Raw genomic sequence first — 15,426 nt, forward strand, 5'->3', positions numbered from 1 at the left:
CTTTTTAAGGGTGGCTTCCTCTTAGGGTGGGGCCCCTTTAGACAGTCTTTTTCTTGACTGCTGAGGGTTTTTTTTTGTTTTGTTTTGTTTTTAAGATTACGTATTTGAAAGAGAGAGCGCACCCTTGCGTGCCCACCAGCAGGGGGAGCAGCAGAGGGAGTGGGAGAAGCGGACGCCCCGCTGAGCTAAGCAGGGAGCCCAAAGCAGGGCTCTCTCTCAGGACCCTGGGAACATGACTTGAGCCAAAGGCAGGCTTAACCCATTGAGCCACCTAGGCACCCCTTGACTTGTGAGTTTCAAATGCTTTAGTGGAAAGGCGTTCTCTATCCTAAAACTAGTGAAATAATCATCTGCCTTTTCTTCTGGTACTCTAGTGGTTTTATTTCTTTATGATTTGTCAGCAGTTCTGGTGTTGGGGCTTTAACACCCTTGATAAAAACACCGAAAAAAGAAACCCAGAATTTCATTCAAATAGCCATGGATTCAAATCTCAGTTCTGATAATAATTGTTTTGTGACTTTGAAATGGTATTTAAAACCTCAGTTTTTTCATCTGGGGACTTTGGAATGCGGACCTGGCCATCTCCCAGAGCTGTTGTGGGGGTTAAATGACAGAAACTACATAAAGCACCTAGGAAATTTTTAGTTCTCAAAAAAGGGTAATTACTATTTGCCTCACCATCATTCTCCCAGATTTGAATCCTTTGTCCCAAGAAGCTGATAACTTCCATCCCTTTTCATTTGTTCATGTTTTCACTCAACAAGCCCAATTTTGTGCACCTGCTTTGTTTGGGCATCTGTGTTAAGCGCTGCTAAACAAGTTGAGTAAGACATAGTTTTTGCCCCCAAATATTTGTTCATAGTCAGTGGGGAAAGGGAGGGACAAATAGATGAAACAGTGGACTATAAAAAAATACAAAACAGTGCAATCAGTGGACTAAGTAAAGGATATTTTGGGGAGTGGTTAGGGAAGGCTTCTTGAAGGAGGTACTGTCCAAGAAGGGTCTATCTTTGAAGGCCAGAGGTGAGAGTACAGCACCTGCAGGAACCACAAGCAATTCCATGTGATTGAAGCACCTATGATCTGGCCAGTCAACGAGCCTCTAAGTGGAGGAAGAGACCAATAGGGAGGAGCCTGTGTGGGTTAGGCTGGAGAACTTGAACTTTATCCTGCAGGACAAATGGTAGAGAGTTTCTGAAGGATTGAGGAGAGGTCAAATTTACTAAGGTCAGATTTACCTTTCCCACAGCTCACTGGGATGGGGTTGGGTGAAGAAATGTATTTGAGGAGCTGAGATCAGAGGCTGAATGAAGAGCAGTTGCAGTCCTAGGGATACAGATGGGAAAATTAGACAAATATTTAGGAGATATGGCTGTGTTGGTGGGGTGGGAGTGGGGTGAAGGAGAGGGAGAATAATGGAGAATTTAAGACAAATTTCAAATATTTATTGAAAAGATGGTTCACGATATCTAATTTCAGTAGGTAGTGGTGCTATTATTTGAGAAAGAATGAGAGGGACAGTTTGGCGGGTAGAAAGTGAGGTTTTTTTTTTTGTTTGTTTGTTTGTTTTTTAAGATTTATTTATCTGAGAGAGAGGGAGAGCAGGAGAGCATGTGCAGGGGCAGAGGGAGAGAATCTCAGGCTGACTCCCCACTGAGCTGGGAGCCCCAGGCGGGGCTCCAACCCACCACACATGAGATCACAACCAGAGCAGAAACCAAGAGTTGGAGGCTTCACCACCCAGGTGCTCCTAAAGTGAATTATTTTAGAGATGTATTTGAAACAGTTCAGAGATGTGTATGGAACAGCTGCCTGGAAACGTTCCTCTGGCAGGTGGCTCTAAGGAGGTTGGGGGGGGAGGACTGAAGTTTATCAAGTGGCAGTCCCAAGTGAGTGGGTGAGATTCTGCGGGGTGGGTAACAATAAGTAACCAGCCAGAACCCCCCAACCCCACAGCGCGGGGCGAGGTGTAAGCAAGGTTGCCAGGAGAGGGTTCACGGCGGCAGGGGGCGCACTTGGATGCGGGGACGTGAGACAGGAGGCTGCTGAGGCTCCCAGAGTCCTGGAATAAGTCAGCTCCCAGAGGGTGCCAGGGAGACCTAGCTGAATCTGGGGTAGACCGAGGGTCTAGTAAGATCGGGCTAGCCACTCTGATCGGGGATACGCATCTGGGCTGCCGAACCTCCCCAGTGCCCGGGCTCTATCCCGCTGCCCAAGCTGTCCTGGGGGCAGGTCCAGCTCTCTGATCAGATTGGGCACCGAGCCCTCCCGACTCCACGCGCTCTCCCGGAGGCACTGCCCGCCGCGTCACCAAGCAGAGAGGCCCCCTGAAGTTGACGTCCAGGAATGGGACGTAAGCGGGTGGAGGTGGTGCAAGACAATGGAGACTGGATGGTCAACTTTGAGTAGGGATGCCCACGGGGACCAAGGACAGCAGGACGGGGAGCGGTCTGGATGGGAGCTGACCGTCCTAGGGTACAGACAAGCCCCAAACTCCCACCTACGGATCCCCCAAGGCCATCTTCCAGGGACCGGGCAAATGGCACCCAGGAGAGAGAGTCCGTGAAATTAGCAGAGCAAGGAAGAGGCACACCATGCCTGGGGAGGAGTCCGGGGATCCCGGGTGAGCAGACAGCGCCTGGATGGAGGACCCTGGGGACAGGCGAACGAGGAATCAGAACACAAAGTCCGAGGCAGCCGGGGATGGCAGCGTTGCGTGGGAGAAGCAGCGGAGGCGGCGGGAGCGGAACGACACACGGAGCCAGAGCATCGGGACATGATGCCCAGGTCAGAGGGGAAGCTGGGGACTCCACAAGCGGGCCGGAGAAGAATGGAGTGCGAAGCCCAGCTGGGTGTGAGAGGGAGACAGGCACGCAGTCCGGGGGTTACTGGATCATCGACCGGGGGACCCTGACCCAGGTAGGGCTTCAGAGTGAGGCTCTGAGAGTCGTTGGGGCAATGCCCCCGGGGATTCCCAGCCCGGCTGCGACTCCAGTTAAAAGCAGCAGAGGAGAAGCACAACCCGCCGCTGCCCCCGGCCCCCCCCCAGCTCTCTTGTTTGTCTCGGAGTCCGGCCGGAACCGGCTTCTGCTCGCCGCCGGGCGGGCGGGTGGCTGCTGATTGGTCAATGCCTGTTTCCAGCCCCGACTCAGCCAATCAGCGTGCGGCAGTGTTTTCATCTTGGGTTGGAATAAAAGCGCTGGAATAAAAGGAGGCAGAAAAGGCGCCGGCCGGGCCCGATACACGCTGTTAGGAGCCGGGTGAGCTGGATCTTGGGGATCTAGGTCCTGGGCATAGGCACTAGGAGGACAGAAGGCGCTCGAATAGGGGTGTGGGGAGACAACATGTGACCGATGAGGAGCCGCCAGGAAGAGATGACAAAAAGAGGAGGCAGTTAGGAGATGGAGAGACGGGGGTCCGCTTCCATGGGAACAGCCTTAATGCCGAGGAAACAGCCCTGGTTGGGGGTCGCGCAGGTGGCTCGCGCCGCCGGTTTGAACCGGCTTCGCCTTTCCCATGCGGGGTTCGCGTGGCCGCAGCGCCTAGCGACCTAGACAGCGGCCAATGGCGCCGCAGTTTCTAGCCGTCAGGCCAATGAGCGGGTCAGGGGCGGGCCGTTCCCGACGCCGTTCGCTGATCTTGTGGTTGAAAGAACGAGCTCTGAGGAAGGGTCTCCAGTGCGGGCGGGAGGGCTCCCGTCAGGGTCCCAGGGAGTGGCAGCCCCCCCAGGTATGGCCCTGCCCAGGTATCCGGACCTAAGGTGCCTCTCCTGCCGGTCCCCAAGCTGTGTCAGACCTGCGGAGAGCCCGATTAATTCCACGCCCCTGAGCATGCCTTAGTCCCTCCTTGTTTCCCTGCCTCAGGTTACCTCGGAACCCGCCGAGGGAGAGGTCTCCCCGGGCCGGGGCCGCTGTCCCGGAGCTGAGGGCGGACGCACGAGCCAGCCGCGGACAGGCTGGCCCAGGACCCAGGCCGGGCTGGGGCTTTCTTCGCCGCGCGCCCCTACTGCCTGGGCCGCGGAGCGGTGACAAGCCCCGCGCGCTGCGGCAGCGGCCCGGGTTGGCCGCACAGGCTGGGCAGCTCCGGGCGCTGACGCCGAGGTCTGTGTGCAGGTGGCCGCCGAACCGGAGCCGAAGCCGGAGCCGGGCCTCCGCGCCGCGCCATGGCGCCCACCCTGGCCACAGCCCATCGGCGCCGCTGGTGGATGGCCTGCACAGCCGTGCTGGAAAACCTCCTCTTCTCGGCAGTCCTCCTGGGCTGGGGCTCGCTGCTCATCATGCTCAAGTCGGAGGGCTTTTACTCCTACCTGTGTACTGAGCCAGGTGAGACGGGCGGCTCGGGCTGGGAGTGGTTCCCGGAGTGGGAGCTTTGGGAGAGGGCGAGACGGGAGTGAAAGATCGGCCAGCAGTACCACCTCGGTGCGCAACACCTCCCGGTTTAGCAGAAGCCCCGTTTGATCCTCGCTCAGCCCTCTCTGCTGGGTACGGGTCATTGGCTGTTTTGTGGATGAAGAAATCGAGGCCCAGGCCCATCTTCTGGCTTGCCCAAGGACTGCGGTAGAGCCAGAACCCCCCTAAGTCCAGGGTGTTCTTCCTCCCGCCCTAAGGAACATTGCTGGACTCCTCTCCTTCCAGTGCATAGCACATCACTTGTCTTGCACTAAATATGTTGCTGCCTGACTGTGAGAAAGAGGAACTCCTGACTCAGTGGCTGGGGTGCAGAAAGAGAGAGGAAGTGGCTTGGCCTCCACCCCACTGAAGCTTCATCTGGAATCTAGATGTTTTAGTCAGGCCATTATGGAGTCTCTTAAGGGCATGTCAGCTACATTTTCTTGTCTATTTTTTGCTGCTTTATGATTTTCCAAAGGACATTTCCTCCCACAGGCTGTGAGAACATCCCAGTGGCCTTCTATCTGCCTGCCATTGTGGAGGGAGGCAAAGAGGGTATTTAGGGAAATAACACTTGTTCTGTTGTCTCTCTTTGCCACACCATTGGTTTTGCTGAATGCAGGCTGAGGATGCTTGTCTATAAGAAATCTAACCCCCACTCCTACCTTCACACCCCCCGACCCCATTCAAGGCTCCTAATTGTTGTAGATTAGTAGAGTCAGCTGAACAGTGAGACCCAAGTGCCTCCCCACCTCTACCCTCCTACCCCTTTCCTAGGTAACCTTGATAAGAAATGTTTCCCTCTGCCCTCTGCTATCCCCGGCAGTGGCTACCTAATAGCTGAACTCCGTAATGTCTCTTCCCATTGCCTTTGTCAGCCAGCTCCTGCACCAGTCCCCTTAGAGGGAGATGGCTAGAGTTTGACCCTCTGAATCACAGCACTGGCATGCCTTTTCTTGTTAGAGTTCTAAATTGGGGGGAAGAGAAAGCTTTGGACCAACTCATGCTACCTATAACCCCTTGTAGAGTCCTTGTTTCCGTTTCTTGGTAGTCCCAGGAGATTTCTGAGTGTTTCAGTTTCTAAGGAAGCTTTGCTGGGCAGGTTAGGGGCAAGAGAAACGAAGGGGACGCAGAGGTCACCTGAGAGAGGGCAGAGAGTATATAATTTATAACCTTTAGCCTTTAGCTACTCGGAAATATTTCCTAATAGCCTAAGGGTTCTTGGCAGACCTTTCCACACATCAGCAAGAAATCTAGGGAGATGGGAGAGTCACTCAGACCTTGTTCCTTGAACAAGCTTTCTGCTTTGCCCAAGAGATGTTAGCAGATTAATGACTCTCTGGAAGGAGCAGGTTGGAGTGTTTGGCTCCTCCTCTCCCTCCCTCTCTCCTCCGTTTTAGATCATGACCCTTTCTGCCTCCCTCTTTGATGGATTCTTTCAGGCTGCACCGAGGGTCTTAAAAACAGAGAGAAACCTCATTTCCAGGTGAAGCTTTTAGCGTCTCATCCAGACTGAGGGATGAGACGCTAAAGATGAGATGTTGTGGTTGATTTTTGGGGGCGAAGTGTGGGGGGGAAAGGATCCTACTGTAGAAGGTCAGATTCTAGGTTTCTTTTCTGAGCTTGTCCACTGATTTAATGTATTTTATGGTACTGGCAGCACTGGGGCTGGTCACTTCATTCCTGCCCCCACCTTGGCTTCTTCCTCCATTTAAAGTGGGAGGAGTTGCAGAGACTGCCGACACAGTGCTGAGCTGGTGTTGAAGCCGGTGAGAGGCTTGACCCCGTCCCTCCTATAAACCAAAGTGAAGGTGAAGGGTCAGGGTGGCAGTTGAACATCAACTTCTTATCCCGTGCCTTTGCCCCTGCCTTTGATTTTGTTTTTTTTTCTGACTACCTGGAAAGCCTGCTGACCCAGCATCCTGGACGGGCAGCCCCACTGATTCCACACAGCTTAATCTCTCTGGCCTCCTTGCTCCTCGATTCTTGGAGTCCCAAGTAGCCTGTCGCCTTTTGGAGCCCGGAGTCTCCTCCAGGCCTTGCCTCCCTGGGAGTGCCTAGAGCATATAGGGTCAAGGTTTCTGCTTAGGCCTAATATGTTTGGTGGATGGCTGACTTGCCGAGAAGCAGTGGGGCCATTTATGGAATTTATTGTGTTAGACTTGTGAAAAGCTGACTGGTCTGCCACTGCTTGAGATGCCAGTTTGTCAGCTTTTTGTCGCTTATAGGACCTTGGCTTTTGGGTTGTTCTCTCAAGAAAATTTGCCTAAACCTGTTGAAACGTTCTCAGAACTCATTCTCGGGACGCCAGCCAGAATCTGGTCCCGGACACACGGTGTTGGGTTGCAGCGTGGTGAGGTGGGAGAAGGAGTGAGCCTGTTTCTCTGCTGCCTCTCAGCTCTTTTTGCCTTTCTCACCACATGAGATTGATAAGGACCCGTGCCCGGCATTTGGGCTTTGCCTCCCCAGCCCCCCTGGTTGGGGGGTGCTGGGCTGTGGCTGGGCTGCTGACTGGCTTCCCAGCCCAGGAAGTCCAGGGCTTTCCCAGACCCGTGTCCTTTTAGCCTCGGGTGACCGCCATACCTCCCCACTCTTGACCTCTTTCTTCATTTTCTCTGTCATCTGATGGCCCGCTTGGACAGGGTCAGGTCAGGGGGCTGTTAATCTCTTCTTCATCTAACCCACATGTCCAGTAAGCATTGAGGTGTTGTGCTGGGGGGTGCAGAGCAGTCCTGGCGCTCAGGGAGTCCGTAGTCCACCAGCATCAAACCCACAGACCATATGTTTCCAAGTGGAGGTCCAGACTGCAATGAGAGCAGGGGGCCAAGAAGGAGAACGGCGGTGGGGATCCAGTTCGACTTGGGTGGGAGGGCCTCTCTGAGGTTTATGGGGAAGCAGGGAGGGCAATGAGGGGTGAGTCGGGAGCGGAGGGGGGCAAGAAGAGGTGGGAGGTGGCCAGGGCCCACAGGGCCTAGGAGGCCACATGGGGAAGTTGGATCATTTTATTCTCAAGGCAGGAAAAAGTGACAGGGGCAGAGGAGGGCGACGATCAGATTCACCTGTTAGACTCTTAGGAATTGTTGCAGTATTGGGCATGGGGCGTGGGTGGGAGTTGCAGTCTCTGCGCAAGGAAGTCACCGTCTAGCTCATCCGCGGACACCAAGGCAGACCCGAGTTCTGTGCCCTTCACCACTGTAGTCTCGCTGCCCGTGGTGGCAGCGGAGCCATACCCCTCATGAAACAAAGCGGAAAGCTGGTCCCCCAGGCCCTGAGAGGGCAGAGGGGCCGCCGTCCACCAGGGAAGCAGAGCCAGGCCTGGGGCCCTGCAGGTGGGCCGAGGTGGTGCTTGGAGGCCCTCTTTTAATGGTCTCCTCCTCACGCAAAGGCTGCTGGCTTTTTTTTTTTTAAGATTTTATTTATTTATTTGACAGGGATCACAGGTAGGCAGAGAGGCAGGCAGAGAGAGAGGAGGAAGCAGGGTCCCTACTGAGCAGAAAGCCCGATGTGGGGCTTGATCCCAGGACCCTGGGATCATGACCTGAGCCACAGGCAGAGGCTTAACCCACTGAGCCACCCAGGCGCCCCGTGATGTAAGTGTTTTAACGGAAAGTACAGGGACGCCTGCGGGGATCACTACCCGATTGCGGGAAAGCAGAGGCTTTAACCCACTGAGCCAGGCGCCCCTAGGCTGCTGGCTTTTAATAGCGTTTGAAAGCCCACCCTTTGACTTGTATTGCTGCGAATGTGACTGTTTCCACTCCCCCACCCCCGCTCCCCCTACTCCCCTTTCCACCCCGCTTTATTTTGGATTTAAAAAAACAAACATTCTGTAGCAATGGATGAGAAGGTCTGAATGCTGGTGTCCATGGCCTCACAATGTGTCAGAGAAAGGAGCTGGCGCCCTCAGCCTTTCCTCCCAACCCTGCCTTTCTTCTTCCCATTTCATGACCCACTTTCCCTCTCCCACATCTGCGGGCCCCACCTGCCCTCGTGGTGTTGCATTAAGATTCTGTCCAGCTTGGGCTGACTCTCAGGGAGGATTTTGGGGTCAGTCCCATTCACACTGGGTGTCATTAAGGGCCACCTGGGGCTGTCTGTGCTGTCTCTGTCCCTTCAGCATTGGAAAGCCTTGGTCCCAGGTAGTACAGCATCAGCACAGCCTAAAGGCTAAAAGCAGGAACTCTGAGGTCCAGCAGCCTGGACTCAGGTCCAGCTTCTCCATAAGGTGCTGTCTATGAGATGTCAGACAAGCACCGTGGCTGCTCCAAAGCCTCCGGTGTCCTGTTGTGGAAGGTGGGCGGGGAGTGAGAGCACTAAGCGACATGGAACGAAGGCCACTGAATAAGTGGCCAACACACAGCCACAAGTAGAGGCTAGGCTCCAGCCTACCCAGGATGGCCCTCTGACTGTCTGTGTCCTGCCTTGTGTTTGCTCTGCCTCTGAGGCTGACCTCTCATCTACATCCCCCTGTTGGACTGAGATACTGCTTCCTGTTGCCGGATAGACTAAGGATTTAGGAAAGAGACAGGAGATCCTGGGGCAGGGACCATCAGCAGGGAGGTCCAGGGGCCTGCATCCCGGGTGTGGGGGCAGGCAGTAAGCAGTCAGAGAAGAGGCCTGCTCAGGAATTCGAGGAGCCTCCAGCCCAGTGCCCCCTTGTTCCTTTAAGCATCATGCAGCCGTTCCCTTTGTTTGCCTGGGGTGGGGGGAACCCCCTCCTTGACCCAGGGATGCCAGGGGAGCCCAAGTGGGGTCATAGCACCCCCTTTTGTCCCCTGCTTTCAGTGTACGGATTGTGTGTTAGTCTGCTGCGAGGAGGGCTGAACAGTGCAGGCATTGTTCTCTCTTCCCGGCCCCTCAGCAGCCTCACAGTGATTCGGCACACTCTGGCCACACCATCTCCTTGCCTGTCCTCTTGGTTCACCTTCCCCGGCCGGACTGGGCCAGGCCGCTCTGGCCGCCCAACTGAGAAGCATCTGTTTGATAAACAGGTGCAGGTGAGGTGCAGAACAGGCTAGGCTGGGAGCGGAGGGGCACCCTGGGGCTTGACACTTCTTTGGTGCTTATCTGTTTGTGTCTCTCCTGGCCCACAGTGGCCCAGGTGGGAGCAGAGGGAGAGGAACAGCCTGGGTGTGGCTGTGTTTGGGCATCTGTCGGATCTGTGATTATTCATGTGGGCTGTTTACTGCCAACAAAGCTGGGCTCACCAAAGACTTAGTCTCCTCTGGGAGCAAGGGATTCTCTTGCATTGCTTCATAGGCAGACAAGAGAGGCCACTGAGACTCCCTATCCTGGGCTTATCTGTTGCTGGACATCACTGCCTAGAGGCAGGAGTGCAAGGGTCAGGCAGCCCAGTTGGCAGGGATTTTTTTTTTAAAGAGAGAGAGCTGGAGATGCCTGGGTGGCTCAGTCGGCTGAACGTCCGCCTTCATTTGGCTCAGGGTCCTGGGATCAAGTCCTGCTTAGGGCTTCTTGCTCATCGAGGGGTTGCTGGGAGTGGGGAACCTGTTTCTCCCTCTGCCTGCTGCTCCCCCTGCTTGTGCTCGCCCTATCTGACAAATAAAATTTAAAAAAAAAAAAAAAAGTTAAAGCTGGTGGCCCAAAGTGTGTAAGTCTCTTTTCCTGTGTGTAGTGGCTCCAGGATGAAAGATGGGGGACGGGGTGCCTGGGTGGCTCAGTAGGTTGAGCATTTGCCTTCGGCTCAGGTCATGATCCCAGGGCTTTGGGGTGGAGCCCTGCATTGGGCTCCCTGCTCAGTGGGGAGCCTGCTTCTGCCTCTGCTGCTCCCCCTGCTTTTGCACTCTCTCTTTCTGTCAAATAAATAAATAAAATCTTTAGGGGGAAAAAAAAAAGATGGGGACAGATACCCTTCCCTCCACTTCTGCCTCTCTCCTTAGGAGCGCCCCTGTCTAGTTCTTTCTAAATTCAAGATGTTTCCACCACCATCCCTACTTACAGCAAGGCAGGGAGACTGCCTTGAGTACATTGCCTTGGGATTTATCTTCTCTCTTGTGGCAAGTACAGTCTTGGGTTTATGGGTCCAGCTCTGGGGAAACCGGGGGCAGGCACCCTGGGGCCTCTACTCAGAGACAGTGCTTCCTGGCTCCGTCGGCTACCCATCCGGCTCTGGCTGTCTCTGCTTGTAGCCGCGGACCCCAGAGTCCTCCAAGCCCTGAGTTCTCCTGTGTTCTGTAGTGCGGTCCCAGCCTCCAGACCCTGAGGGGCCACAGTCAGGGTTCGCAAGCCAGCGATCCCGGACCCCGGGGCACCTTCTCCAACCTTTACCTCTGTGACAGCTGTACGCTGCTTTGCTCGTATCTGCACACCACCCGAGAAATGGCTGTTGCGGTGTGGAGGCCCTGTCCTCCCACTTCACGTGTAGTTCCGTTGCTGCTGGCCACGAGCTGTCCCCTGAAACCAGCGCTGGCCTCGGAGGCAGCAACGCCTTTGCAGAAGCTATGCCGCCGCGGACGAGCAGCTCGGGGCCCAGGCCAGGGCAATGCGTGCGGGGCTTCTGACCTGGATGTTCATGGACTCAGATGATCCTGCTGGTCATGTGTTTGTGCTGTCAGCATAGTAGGGCCTCTCTAAGGAGACAGAGGGGCAGGGATTGGGGGTGGGGAGAGAATCTGGCTTGTTAGGTTTCATTTCTGTGGCTTCAGAAGGTTGACCTTGTTTGTGCCTTTTATCTCCTTAAATCCCCTCTGTCTTCACCTTGGTTCCATACATCCTATTTCCTTTCTTTTGTCTGTATCCTCCTGGCTGTGGTGATCTGACTCCAGGACTCCCATTGTTTTCATTCATTCTGTAAACACCTGCTGTACCCCAGGACCTGGGTGAGGTACTGGAGACGTGGGCCGCCAGCCCAATGGGAGATGAGACACAAAGTCATGGTATACACACACCCTTGTGGGAGCCCGCGCCAAGTGCTTTTGTCCAGCTCCACTGCTGGCCAATTACACCATCCCAGGCCTCCCATGATAGTGATAATAATAGCAGCTCCTAGCTGTTGTTTATCGAGCACTTTCTATTGTCCGGGTAAGCTCTAGAGTGTTGTCCAGAGTTCCTCATGTATCTTCCCCCTGACTCTAGGAGGTAGATACAACTACCGTATTGTGCCATTTTGCAAATAAAGAAACAGAGCGATATTAAGTCATTTTTCCAAGGTTATCCAAGTAGGAAGTAGAGGTACCAAAACTGAAACCCAGAGGTCAGGTTCTGGCCTCTCCCCCTCAATCGATGTGCCCCCAGCAGGGGCTGTTGGTGAGAGGCTGGCATACACAGCATGATTCATCCTAAGTGCATCCTTCTCCATGACCTTGGGGCAGCCCTGGGAGGCCTGGGCAGGCCTTTGCCGACCTCAGCTTTACAGCCCTGGCGCCAGAGGGCCGAAATCGGGAGGGGGGCAGTTATCGGGAGAGAGGTGTTTCCTCGCCTCTCCCAGTGTGACCTCGCATCTAATCAGAGGCTGCTCCTCTCTGGAAGGATTAGTCAGCATCTTTAACTAGCTGGGCCCCGAGAGAAGAGGCTTCCTCTGCCGCCTTCCGGCCTGTGCTCCACCCTCCCTCCTGCAGCTGCGGCAGCACTTCTTCCTCCCTGTCTCGCCCTCTCAGGGCTGGGTGGACTTTGGAGGGGTGATTAGGGCCGAGACTGCAGGTAGCACAGGTGTGGCCTCAGGGGACAGCAAAACATGACCCCAGCAGGGAAAGTAAGAAAGGTGGACCTTAACAAGTGAAAGCCGTTAAGGACTATTTAAGGACTATTTAAAAAAAAAAACAAAAACCAAAAAACTTCTCCAAGGAGTTCTGCTCTTCCCCTTGGTTGACCAAGGAGAACCAGGGCATTGCAGTGACCCCAGCAGCTTGTCCCTCTCTGGTGGTCTAGGATGGAGCCCTGATAGACTGGCCGCAGTCTGTTTCCACGAACAGAGCTGCTGAGATTTCCAGCCGGCCCGTGGCCCCACCGCCTAAGGTGGGTCCTAAATCCTAGTCTTCTCTGATGTAGGTTACTCTCGAATGGGAATCTCAAGCTGGGGCTCATGCGTGCCTCAAGGGACACAGGAAACCCCTGAAACTGTGGGCAAGCCTTTGTGTGCATTTTCAGAGGAGGAAGAGCATAGATTCCTTTATTGGAGTCTCCAGAAGGTTTGTGACCTCTACAAAAGATAAGAGCCTCTGCGTTACTGCTCCGAGGGGCTGGGGCCAGATGCATAGTCAGTCAAGCCTGCCTGGGGTAGCCAGAGCCATCCTGGGGTAGACCTGACATTTCCAGTGGGGTCTGAATGTGCAGCTGCCCCTCCGATCTTTGGGAATCCCTGCCTCAACCCTGTGATCAAGTATTCCTCCCTCTACACACACAGATACTGTCACCAATGCCACAGTGGGGGGCACAGCAGAGCCGGAGCAGGAATCCGAGGAGATCAGCTGGATGAATGGCTGGCTTAGCTGCAAGGCCCAGGATGAGATGCTCAACTTGGCGTTCACCGTAGGCTCCTTTCTGCTCAGTGCCATCACCCTGCCTCTAGGCATCGTCATGGACAAATATGGCCCAAGGAAGCTCAGGCTGCTGGGCAGGTCAGTGCAGGGGCTGGGGGCGGGCAGGTGGTACTCCTGGGCTGAGATCCCCACTGTGGAGAATCCTGGTCCCTGCTGTCAGCCACACTGTCAGCTCCCTAAATGCCCACCCAGAGTGGGGTTCCTCTCCATTCTGCCACCAGATCAGTAGGTCCTGTGGTCCTTGCTGTGTGCTAGTATTGCATAAGAAAGGCTCGGGGCCCTGGGGTCTGCTTGGGAAGGCTCGTGGTTGCTTGTCATTAAGAACACTGGTTTGCACTTCCCGAGGCGCATGCCCCTGGCCTATAAAGCTCCAGTCTGCCAGACTCAGGGTCAGTCCACCAAGCAGTGGGTCCTCTCAGCCCACAGCCCTCCCCAGACCAGTCCCGCTGGAAATGATCATCTGCAGGGCTGTGGTTTGCAATGGGTGAGCTCTGTGACCTCGAAGGGAATGGGTGGAGGATCAGTCTCATTCATTCCTTGGAGCAAAAGAGGCCTTGGTCCCCAGGATGGAGCTAAGCAGACAGGATTCGGAAGCTGCCACTCAGCTCCCTCATGCTTGGTGGGGTACTGCCGCTCCTCTGCAGAGCGGGCGTAGGAAACTGGGGAACGGGTCGTGCCCACTCACTTCAAAACCCTGGCCTCTCCAGTCTGAGGATGGGAGGGTATAGTGTAGTGTGGTGTTCACCAGATCTGCCTTTGGGCCCTGAATTCTAGCTTAGACAGCTGCTGGCTATGAGACTTTGTGAGAATGTGTGGTTTTTTCTTTCTTTGTTTTATTTTCTTCATCAGTAAAATGGAGCCAGTTGTACTCCTCAGAATTGTTAAATTAAACGAGAGAATGTATGTGATTTCTCTGGAAGCATCTGACCCATAGTAAATACTTCCAAAGAACACCATTAATAACAACAGTAATAATAAGTAATGTACTATTTCTCCTTGTTTTTAGTGCCTGCTTTGCTGTCTCCTGCTTGCTGATTGCCTATGGAGCAAGTAACCCAAACTGTGAGTATGCTTTTCCTCTACCCTTTGGTCAGGGACTAGGGAGAGAGTGCCCAGAGGTGCTCGCAGACCCGCTTGCTCTAGCCATGCCAGGCCTGGGGCTCACTGCTCAAGTCAGAGGGGATGCCTGTTAGCCTTCACCCTGTCACTTGTCTTAAATGGGGGACTGGGTAAGACAGTGGTCACTCCAGACAGACGTCTGAGAGAAGCTCCTGGGGTGTGCAATACTCCCATCCCATCACCAAGCCAGGCCAGACCCCGATGCCCTCCCTGATGCCAACCTGAGTTCTAGAACCAGGCCAGCTGAGGGGTGTGTGCATAACTTGGGAGCTGAGTCCCCTGAGGCAGCCCAGGCCAGCACTATAAAGATGGGTTAGAAGTTGGGGCATCTGGCTGGCTCAGTTGGAAGAGCATGCAACCCTTGATCTCGGGTCATGAGTTCGAGCCCCATGTTGGGCATAGCGCTTACTTAAAAAGAAAAAAATGATGGCTTAGAATCCAGCTGGTCCCCAGCCCTGTTCAGGTAGAGCCATTGCTTCAAGGACTTTCAGAACAAACACCAAAATAGCACTTGAAGTTTGCCAAAATCTTGGCCAGGCTCATCCACTAAATTTTGAGCACCTGTATTTTTGTTTTTCGGAGAAAGCAGCTTCTTTAGGCCTGTGGCTTGCTGCTAAGGTTAGTGGAGAAAAGGGGATGGGGCTACACCTTCCTCAGGAACCCAGTCTGTAAAATAGGCAAGAGGAGGGTGGCAAGGAAGAGGCTGTTCCAGCTTCCCAGGTGTCCATCACTAACCCCAGATGGCTTGTCATCCATTCCGCTTGCTCCCTGCGAGGCACTGGGCCAGGCCCTCGCCTCCCGGAAGCTCAGCTGTGGTTCCCCGATGATGAGCTTCCCATTTCCTTACAGCCCTCTCCGTGCTCATCTTCGTTTCCCTGGCTCTGAATGGCTTTGGTGGGATGTGCATGACTTTTACTTCATTAACAGTAAGTATTGATTTTTTAAAGATCTCTCGTTCAGTCCTCGCTCTGTGAATTTGAGGCAGCTTTTGTTGGCTTCAGTTTCCTTGCCTTCCATCTGCCTATTGTGCCTGGACATCCCAAGCAGGAGAGGACTGCTGGGGATGAAGTGGCCTGGCAGCAAAGCCAGTCACAGTCTCCTGCGCCGGGGAGGTTCTCTAGGTAGGCCTGAAGGCAGCAGAGCTCGGCTCTCGGAGCAGGCCCATTCCTTGCCTGCTGACCTTGGCTTACATGCTGAGGAAGCCAGCTCATTAGCCATGTGCCCAGAGAAGACAGGAGTAGAGAGAAAAAAGCTGCCACCCACTTTCTTTTCTCTCATTTCCCATGGTGGCTCTGGTTAACAGTGCCACCTAAAAACAACCATCCCTTGGAATCTCCTCACCCTGAACCATTGCCTTTGTCCAGAATGGAATGAAAAATTCAAGGGTGTACATGGCTGTCCCTTCTCGTGGTTTACTGAATGCC

General features: G+C 54.4%; 1 protein-coding gene across 2 annotated transcripts in view; it reads left to right on the top strand.

Annotated features, from left to right (window-relative positions):
• Positions 1-3,177: 3,177 nt before the first annotated feature.
• The window catches only part of SLC43A2 (solute carrier family 43 member 2), a 39,181-nt gene continuing 26,932 nt past the window's right edge, over positions 3,178-15,426 (top strand). Inside the window, exons 1-5 of one of the 2 annotated variants that reach the window (XM_080825764.1) lie at positions 3,178-3,260; positions 4,113-4,322; positions 12,748-12,961; positions 13,890-13,945; positions 14,852-14,928. In XM_080825764.1, the coding sequence (XP_080681890.1) occupies positions 4,163-4,322; positions 12,748-12,961; positions 13,890-13,945; positions 14,852-14,928 (507 nt within the window). In that variant the 5' untranslated portion in view covers positions 3,178-3,260; positions 4,113-4,162. Of the gene's footprint in view, positions 3,261-3,643; positions 4,323-12,747; positions 12,962-13,889; positions 13,946-14,851; positions 14,929-15,426 lie in introns of those variants that run through there. The other variant, XM_080825765.1, reaches the window with a different exon arrangement.

The sequence above is a fragment of the Martes martes genome, assembly GCF_963455335.1.
Source record: "Martes martes genome assembly, chromosome: 16".
In the NCBI taxonomy this organism is placed as follows: Eukaryota; Metazoa; Chordata; class Mammalia; order Carnivora; family Mustelidae; genus Martes; species Martes martes.